We start from the raw sequence: 8948 nt of genomic DNA, 5'->3' as shown, positions 1-8948 counted from the left end.
GTACCTCTGGTGCAAATTACTGACCTCTGTCATCATTTTAAGTGGGGGAACTTGCACAATCGGTGGCTGACTAAATACTTTTTTGCCCCACTATACATACAAAATGGAGTTTTTAAATGATGATTTCATTTATTAAGAGAAAAAAGCTGTACAAACCAAACCTATATTTTTAACTCATGAATTAACTGTGATTAAGCACTTTTTTTCTTGTGGGGGGACTGAGTTTAGAGCCATTACTCAAAAATGGTGAAAACTTGGAAGAGGAGTGATTGGCCTACAAAAATTACTCTAAGACCACATTGACAATTGACCCGCGAGCTCGCAGATTAAGCCAGAACAACATCTAAAGAACTGCAGGCCTCTCTTGCCTCTGTTAAGGTCAGAGTTCATGATTCAACAATAAGAAAGACAAAAATGGGATCCATGGGAGAGTTCCAAGATGATAATCCACTGCTGACCGAAAAGAACACAAAGTCTCACATTTGTCAATAAAACATTTTGTTGATCCCCAAGACTTTTGGAAAAAATATTCTGTGGGCTGAGGGGAAAAATCACCAACGGTCAAACATGGTGAGGGTAGTGTGATGGTCTGGGCCTGCTTTGCTGCTTCAGGACCTCAACAGCATCTAATTGATGGATCCATTGATTTTACTCTTTACTGGAAAAACCTCAAAGGAGTCTATCCGACCGTCAGTTTGTGTCCTGAAGCTCAACTTGGGTTATGTAGCAGGACAATGATCCAAAACACAGCAGCAGGTTCACATCTGTATGACTCAATAAAACCAGAAAACAAAAACAAAATAAAGGTTTTGGAGCAGCCTAGCCAAAGTCCAGCCTTAAATCTGATTAAGATGCTTCAGCGTGACCTTAAACAGTGATGTTCCTGCTGAGAAACCCTACAATGTGGCTGAATCAAAAAAAAAAAAAAAATGCAAAGAAGAGTGAGCCAAAATTCCTCCACGGCAATGTGAGAGACTCAGTGCCAGTTACTGCAAACACTTGATTGCAGTTATTGCTGCCAAGGCTGGCACAGCCAGTTATTAGGTTTTGGGGGCCATTACAGGGCCAGATAGGTTTGGATAACTTTTATAATCAATAAAATCACAATTTAAAAACTGCATTTTGTATTTACTTAGGTTATTTTTGTCTAATATTGAAAATTGTTTGAGGATTTGAAGCATAATAAATATGTTAAAACATTTTTTGGAAAGGGAACAAATACTGTTCAATTGATATAACATTCATTATGTTTCTGCTCCTTTCACAGGGAATATGACCTTAAGTGCAAGTGACACCCAATCTAATAACACTACAGTAAGTGACAAATATTTTCAAGAACAGTAAATAACTTTGGTATGTAATTAGACTTTAAGTGTTATATTATCCTGTTTGCAGGGACCCAACATCGCAGCTATTGTGGCCCCTACAGTCACCTTGGGAGTGCTGGCTATAGTTTCGGCTTTTCTCGTCTGGTTGTTCTGCGTGGTCAAAAAGAAGAGGCAGACCGAAGGGACGTACAGACCCAGCGCTGAGGAGCAGTCTGGTGCGCGCAGCATTGCCGCACCGGATGCACTAAAATTACCAAAGGAGGAAAGACTCATTTGAGGTTTTGTGGAACACCTTGTAAGGACACAGGCTGCAAACACTTGCACGGCAGCCTTCCTGTGTGACAAGGCTCTCAGATTGGGGCTTGACCACTGAGAGAAAACTGTCTCCAGGTTTAAGAGAGGACAAAGAGAGATCTTTGAAATCGTACAACATGATTCATTTTCTTGCCGCTCCATTTCAACAAGCACTGAATTGTTCTTGCTTGGCAAGCCGAAGAGAAGCGCCCAAAGGGATTTTTCTCTGACTTTTAAGAACAACTGAACATTTCAAAGAGGTCTAAATGTTTATTCTGCACAAGTTAAAAAAACAAAAAGCTACAGTATTTTATCGCCACTAATGATTTTAGTATAGCGACACTTGTTTTTGCCAGCTGCCTTAAGTCCTAATTACTTGCTGGATTTGATTCTGTCTAAAATTTCAGTGCAAAATCTGCTGACCTTTAACCTCAAACTTTTTGCTTTTTTAGTCGATCGCATTTGAAAAGGAAAGAGTTTCTATTTATGAGTTTAATCAAAAGATCTTATCCTCGTGAAAACTAGTTTTTTACAAAGCTGCTCTGAGCTAAAAAAAAAAAAGTCAGGTTATAACTAGAAATCAGAAGCAACTGTTTACACTTGACATCTCTTTGAATAACAACACTAATTTAAAGACAGGCCATCAATAATTCACCAGATCATATGTATAGCACATAATCGATTGTAATCAAGTAGAGATGTTTTACAATGTCACCACGTGTTTATTTATGCATTTGTCAAATAACTGAATATTTGTTTAATATTTGTGTAATTAAACTTTACAAAGCATTTAAAGTCTCACGAGTCCTCCCCAGGTGGATCAGGAGCGGTGTTTATGTATAAAATCCCAGTAAAAATAGGATATAGGGTGCTGGTTTAGCTGGGTAGGTAGAGCAGGCGATCTGTATGTTGTAGGTCTTTCCTTCTTCTGTCCACTGTCCTGTTACGCAAAAGGCTAAAAATAACAATAAGGAAATAGCACATGCCTGAAAAGGTTGAGCAGCTCTGGAAAAAATGCAAACAAGTCCACAGCTATTGTATGTATTAGTGTACAGAGGCTGATGATAAAATAGCTATGCAGATAAGCATTTTCAGTAACCACAGAGTGTAAAGTTCAGGCTCTCGGTGTACATGAGAAAAGCACTGAAATGCTCGACTCGTTAGCCTGTAGTAAAAAAGTTGTTAACTGTATGATGCAAGGAAAATTCACAGGGTCACTTTTTTCATAATTTTTTTAAAATTAGCAGGTCTTTATGTCTTATTCCCCACACAAATGCGTGTCCTGGTTTTCAGTGGCTTCTGCATGTAAATGACTCACGGAAACACGCAGTCATGTGACGTTAGCATTATCACTGCGAGGAAAGAAGGTTCCTCATGCAGGCAGATCAAGTTGGTTAGATTTCAAAGACTGGAAAAAAAGCTAGTGAGACACGTGTCGAAAGACCCCAGAACAACTGAATGACTTAGTTGAGTCAGAAATTGCAGTCTGAAAGAAGATGATCATTAGAACCTTGCACAGGAATGGACTCAGATGTTGTAGACCAAGAAAAACTCCATTTGTGTAAAAGAGACACATTCAAGCCAGACTGAAGTATGCTACAGTAAGGACAACCTGGAGAAAGATTATGCATACTGGAAGCACGTCCTTTGGTCAGATGAGATTAAACCCTTTTGGCCAGATGAGATTAAACCCTTTTGGCCACAGAGCCACTGCTTACATTTGGAGAAAGAAAGGTAGAATTTAGAGACCAAAGAAACAGCATCCCAACAATGAAACACGGTGGTGGGAGTATTATGCTGTGGGGATGCTTCGATGTGTCTAGGACTGAGAATCTTGTCAAGGTGGAAGGACTCATGAAGAAAAAATGATATGGGAAGATTATGAAAGAAAACCTCAAGCAGTCAGAAATAAACAGAGTCTGGATGCAAGATATATCTTCCAACACTCCTGATCACCAAAGTGAATGTTACTGACTGTCCTACACTTGAATCTCATTGACAATCTATGAAGTGAAGAACATTAAATCTGGAGAAGCTTGAGAGATTCACCAAACCATTATGTATATTTAGGATAATTCTCTTAAAGAAGTATACATCCGGCAGTGTATTAGTAAACATTGTGTAGCACAAGTCCTTGTAGCTATATGTTGTAGAATAGACTTGCTAACTAGGAGTTTTAATGCTGTAAGGTGAAGAGAAATCTTGGATCACACGTCAAATTAATCAGTAAAAGAAAACAAACAAAAACCCCCAAAGAGGCATTAATTTGGCATTTAAATTAGATTTTATTCTTTCGCCAGTTTCAAGGCTTCACAGTTAAAATCACTTGCTTTTGACTTCGGCAAGGCAATGACAGGACAGATGTGAGGATGTCAGTAGTTCAGTGCATTCACGACATACAAAAACATTTGAACCAAAAACTTCACTAGCACCAGTTAACACCAATGTCTAACACTAGAGCAACAGTGATCTGTTCAAGTGTGGCGAACCATTCAATTCATGATGGGGGGGAGTGAAAAGGGGGGGTAATGGGCGAGGTGAAAGGAGCTCAGGGAGCCAGTTGCGCGGAGGTTTTATGCAACTTCCTCCTCTCCCTCTTCCTCGAACTCTCCTTCCTCAGCGGTGGCATCCTGGTACTGCTGATACTCGGACACCAAGTCGTTCATGTTGCTCTCGGCTTCGGTGAACTCCATCTCATCCATACCTTCGCCCGTGTACCAGTGGAGGAAGGCCTTACGACGGAACATGGCGGTGAACTGCTCGGAGATGCGCTTGAACAGCTCCTGGATGGCGGTGCTGTTGCCAATGAAAGTGGCGGCCATTTTGAGGCCACGGGGTGGGATGTCACAGACGGCGGTCTTCACATTGTTCGGGATCCATTCAACAAAGTAGCTGCTGTTCTTGTTCTGCACATTCAGCATCTGCTCATCCACCTCCTTCATGGACATGCGACCTCTAAAGACTGCGGCCACGGTCAGGTAGCGGCCGTGGCGTGGGTCGCAGGCAGCCATCATGTTCTTGGCATCGAACATCTGCTGAGTGAGCTCAGGCACAGACAGTGAGCGATACTGCTGGCTGCCCCTGCTGGTGAGCGGGGCGAACCCTGGCATGAAGAAGTGCAGACGGGGGAAGGGCACCATGTTGACGGCTAGTTTGCGGAGATCGGCGTTGAGCTGGCCAGGGAAACGCAGACAGGTGGTCACCCCGCTCATGGTGGCGGACACCAAATGGTTGAGATCTCCGTAGGTTGGAGTGGTGAGTTTGAGCGTGCGGAAGCAGATGTCATAGAGGGCTTCATTGTCAATACAGTAGGTTTCATCTGTGTTCTCTACCAGCTGGTGGACAGAGAGGGTGGCGTTGTAAGGCTCCACCACGGTGTCAGACACTTTGGGGGAAGGCACCACGCTAAAGGTGTTCATGATGCGATCAGGGTACTCCTCGCGAATCTTGCTGATCAGCAGGGTGCCCATGCCGGAGCCAGTGCCTCCGCCCAGAGAGTGAGTGAGCTGGAAGCCCTGGAGGCAATCGCAGCTCTCAGCCTCTTTCCTCACAACATCCAGAACAGAGTCCACCAGCTCTGCTCCCTCAGTGTAGTGGCCCTTGGCCCAGTTATTTCCAGCTCCACTCTGGCCTGTAGTCAAAAATATTCCAATTTATAATGTAAGATGCACAGGAAAGACATAGCATAGTATGCTCGATTAACAAAATTCACCCAGCTTACCAAAGACAAAGTTGTCTGGTCTGAAGATCTGTCCGAAGGGACCAGACCTCACCGAATCCATCGTTCCAGGCTCCAGATCCACCAGGATGGCTCGTGGAACGTATTTTCCACCTAAACCAGTCAAAAGTGAATGAACAATATAATTCCTTGTAATTTTAAGAGGCACGCTGGATGTGATGTAAAACAGAGATGTGTATGCGAATCAGTCTGTACGGCAGCAGAGGTGAATCTGCAACCAACCTGTGGCCTCATTGTAGTAGACGCTGATCCTGTCTAGCTGCAGGTCGCTGTCTCCATGGTAGGTACCGGTGGGATCAATGCCGTGCTCATCGCTAATCACCTCCCAGAACTGAAACAAAACAGGCGTGGTAGGAGAGGAAGGTGGGATGCAAGTTCATTCCAGTTACGTATTTGCTGATATACTTTTAATTACATTTCTAGAAAGCTTAGTGTGTATTTCTGGTGCATGTAGAGTCAAAAGAGCAGTCTATTAGTCTGATCTGGCAGATGGCAATAATCTGAAAAGTAAAAACGTCTTTGGTGCCATATAGCCAACAAGATTAATTATACTAAAGATATAATCCATGCCAGTGTTAAAATGATAATACTGCAGTTTGATTCAGTTTAAATTTAGACATTTTTTTTCAGAAGCAAGTGGCTGGAAAAGAATCAGGCAAAAATAGGTCATAAATATAGAGGGGGAGGGGCGGCTGCTCCTACATCTACAATAAGGTTTCATTACTATTCCAGTCAATCGCTGATATACTCGCATGGGAAATTCGACAAAAATGTGGAGATATTAAATGCGAGTTATGCATGGAATTATTAAAGCATAAAGTCGCATAAATCTTAATTTCTCCTGCATATACAAGTGCATGAATCAGTCTTGTCCTCGGTGTGAAACCCTGCACGGAATGCCAATGAGCAAATCGTCTGTGGATTGATTCTCCCTCTCTCTGGAATGTAATGAGCTTTAAGAAGAAAATACGCCGCACAGAGTTTGTTCTAGAGAATTTCTGGAAGATGGATTAGGGGAGCTCCTCTGAGTGCCTGCATGACAGCCGGCACACCGCTCACCGGATTGAAAAAACCCGAAATAGAGCAAAAGAAATCAGAAAGAAATACCTTGGCTCCAATCTGGTTTCCGCACTGGCCGGCCTGCAAGTGCACAATTTCGCGCATTTTGGACAGGTGGGTAAGAGGACGGTCGAGTAGGAGACGGGAATCTGAGCAGAGGAGATTCACAGGATGATGGCTCCTGCAGTCGATCGTCCGGGATTTTGTTGCACCGCCTCTAAGACCGTCTACTGGGCTGAAACGGTGGTGCAACTTGACGTCATCGCCATGGCAACCAAAGACTGGAGGAGAGAGGGAGGAACCAAAAGCGGTGGAAATGGCGGATAGGATGCGAGGAAGCTGCATCAGTTGCCAATAGGTCGTCTCGTTATTCTCACGGACTCAGTGACCCCACACCCCCCAAAAAAATATTCACATGAAACAACACCAGTCATCCAGCTGCCTTAAAGTGATATGTAGAGACTATTTGGTACTTTTGAACGCATTAACTTGATGTTATCCCCCCCCCCCCAAAAAAAGGTAAAAAAAAGCCACATCATGATTCCCTCCATAATATCAGTGCTTGACCCATTTCTGTCTGACCCAGGATGGCTTTTGCCGTGCTTATTTTTATCTTCATCTCGTGTGGCTGAATATGTTTCTGGAACACAATTCATGGTTTGCACACAAGAAGTAAAGAGGAAAAGCAGAAACATTCACGTCAGTCTGAGGCCTTACATGTCTGACGTTTTAATATTAGTAAATATGTAAGCCTGTGGCCTTATGAAAATGCACCAACACAGTGCAGGCATTATTGAAAAAAAGAAAGCCAGTTTTTTAAAGTTGCAGTTACATTTGCACAGGATATCATGGCTACCTGTTTATATATAAAGATCCTTTCATTTTTGTTATACATTGGATACATCTAAAGCTTCTTACAGAATAATTGCTGCCTTCTCCTCAGACTTAAATCGTACTAAAAGTACGATTTCAGATGAAAGGCTGCCACCTATTTTATATTCTGCCCATCTTGAGCTGCGCACCTTTTTCTTTTTTCTTTTTGAAGATCATAAAAGGTGTCTCTTTTATCATTTTGTACCCAGCACGTTAATTTTCACAAGTCTTAAAATGTGGCCTGCTGTCGTTGCTGACGGCAGGTTTAGCTTGTTTGTGTCGAAACTCAACAGCTACAAGAGCTAAGCCTTACTATGAATGGAAACATGGGGAATGACGAGCCACTCAGTTCACCGATGTATGAGTTTGGATGTTGTTTTTTCCCCTTTTTTTACAGTTTGATTTTTTTTTAAACTTCCCAGTCTGTAATTGAATGGTGAGTTTTTAAGTATGCAGATTAAGGCCAGGTAAAAACAAAGGTTTGCTGGTGGGATGGGCTGTCAACGCTAAAACAGTCACATCCTGAATGATTACATTCCAGACCTGCTCTGAGTTACCAGCTACCCTCCACCATTCTTCAACAACTAGCCAATGGGGCTTTATTTCCTGCTTTCCAGCTATGCTGCATGCAGGCTCTTTCTTTTTTTTTCAGCTGCTGCATGATTCACGTTACTCCCACAGTAGACATGCACAGGAAAAACAGCATTTGGAACTTCATGTCAAGAACAATAGTTAAGCTGTCCATACGCTTTAAGGGGACAAGTTTAATTAGGTGTGATAATGCTACTATGTTGTTGCTGTTTACCGTGGAGTCATTAAGGACTTAAACTCGAGGACTTGTTGGTTGGAGTTGTGGATTTATTCTATATACGTGACGAGCTCTTGGCCATGTCACTCCCAGAGGAGGATCTTACGTGCCCAGTGTGCTGTGACATTTTCACAGACCCTGTTCTGTTGTCATGCAGTCACAGCTTTTGCAGGGGCTGTCTAAAACATTGCTGGGACACAGGGATACGAGAGTGTCCAGTTTGTAGGAAAAAAGCTTCAAAGTGCAACCCTCCATGCAACTTGGCGCTAAAAAATGTTTGCGAGGCTGTTCTTCAGGTCAGGAGGCTGAGCTCAGTGGAAGACAAGGTGAACTGCAATCTTCATGGAGAGAAGCTGAAACTCTTCTGCCTCAATGACAAACAGCCCATCTGCGTGGTGTGTCAGTCATCCAAACTGCACAAGACCCACGACTGCTCGCCTATAGATGAGGCACTGCTGGACTGCAAGGTGAGGGAGACAAACATAGCTATTGGTTATCTTAACAAATTCTGCAGTTTGCTTTTAAGGTAACACCTTATGGTAGAATGCTGCTCCACAAGTCAGGCCTGAATGTAATGCACCCTTTCAGGGATTAACTCAGATCTGCAGTACCTAAAGTACTTTACACATTAAATTTGGTGTCTGTTGACTGAGGACTGCTTTACTTCCAGGACGAACTTGCTTTATCCCTCAAGAGCCTGCAAGAAAAGCTGGACAACCTCAAAAGAATTAACATGACGTCCAATAACACACTAATGTGCATCAAGGTAACCTGTGATGAGCTGACAGATGTTTCATATTTGTCAGGAAAATATGCCCGACCTAATAAAAGAGCTTGTGATAATCCC

General features: G+C 42.8%; 3 protein-coding genes across 7 annotated transcripts in view; 2 read left to right on the top strand and 1 right to left on the bottom strand.

Annotated features, from left to right (window-relative positions):
• crb3a (crumbs homolog 3a) overlaps positions 1–2411 on the top strand; it is a 6864-nt gene extending 4453 nt beyond the window's left edge. For all 5 annotated transcript variants that reach the window (XM_005942266.3, XM_042228609.1, XM_042228608.1 and 2 more), the window contains 2 exons: positions 1268–1314; positions 1396–2411. In XM_005942266.3, coding sequence (XP_005942328.1) covers positions 1268–1314; positions 1396–1605 — 257 coding nt within the window. In that variant the 3' untranslated portion in view covers positions 1606–2411. The remainder of the gene's footprint in view (positions 1–1267; positions 1315–1395) is intronic.
• Positions 2412–3887: 1476 nt separating this feature from the next.
• Positions 3888–6657, bottom strand: tubb4bl (tubulin, beta 4B class IVb-like). Its single transcript, XM_005942264.3, has 4 exons — positions 6469–6657; positions 5584–5692; positions 5344–5454; positions 3888–5253 (listed from the first exon to the last, which is right to left on the bottom strand). Exons 1-4 carry the CDS (start codon positions 6523–6525, stop codon positions 4196–4198), a joined length of 1335 nt encoding a protein of 444 aa, XP_005942326.1. The 5' UTR covers positions 6526–6657; the 3' UTR covers positions 3888–4195.
• Positions 6658–7936: 1279 nt separating this feature from the next.
• LOC102295942 (zinc-binding protein A33) overlaps positions 7937–8948 on the top strand; it is a 4712-nt gene continuing 3700 nt past the window's right edge. The window contains exons 1-2 of the mRNA XM_005942263.3: positions 7937–8568; positions 8772–8867. Coding sequence (XP_005942325.1) covers positions 8182–8568; positions 8772–8867 — 483 coding nt within the window. The 5' untranslated portion in view covers positions 7937–8181. The remainder of the gene's footprint in view (positions 8569–8771; positions 8868–8948) is intronic.

Source organism: Haplochromis burtoni, unplaced genomic scaffold (assembly GCF_018398535.1).
Source record: "Haplochromis burtoni strain Fernald_Lab_line unplaced genomic scaffold, NCSU_Asbu1 Contig_335, whole genome shotgun sequence".
In the NCBI taxonomy this organism is placed as follows: domain Eukaryota; kingdom Metazoa; phylum Chordata; class Actinopteri; order Cichliformes; family Cichlidae; genus Haplochromis; species Haplochromis burtoni.
The sequence above is the reverse complement of the archived record's forward strand: the minus strand, read 5'-3'. Positions and strand labels throughout refer to the sequence as shown.

Bases quoted from the DNA above. Each gene is read 5' to 3' on its own strand.
- tubb4bl (XM_005942264.3), bottom strand. From the start codon at position 6,525: ATGCGCGAAATTGTGCACTTGCAGGCCGGCCAGTGCGGAAACCAGATT. The intron at 5,693-6,468 runs GTATTTCTTTCT...GTTTTGTTTCAG, and splicing joins GAAACCAGATTGGAGCCAAG to TTCTGGGAGGTGATTAGCGA. The intron at 5,455-5,583 runs GTTGGTTGCAGA...TGACTGGTTTAG, and splicing joins CTACTACAATGAGGCCACAG to GTGGAAAATACGTTCCACGA.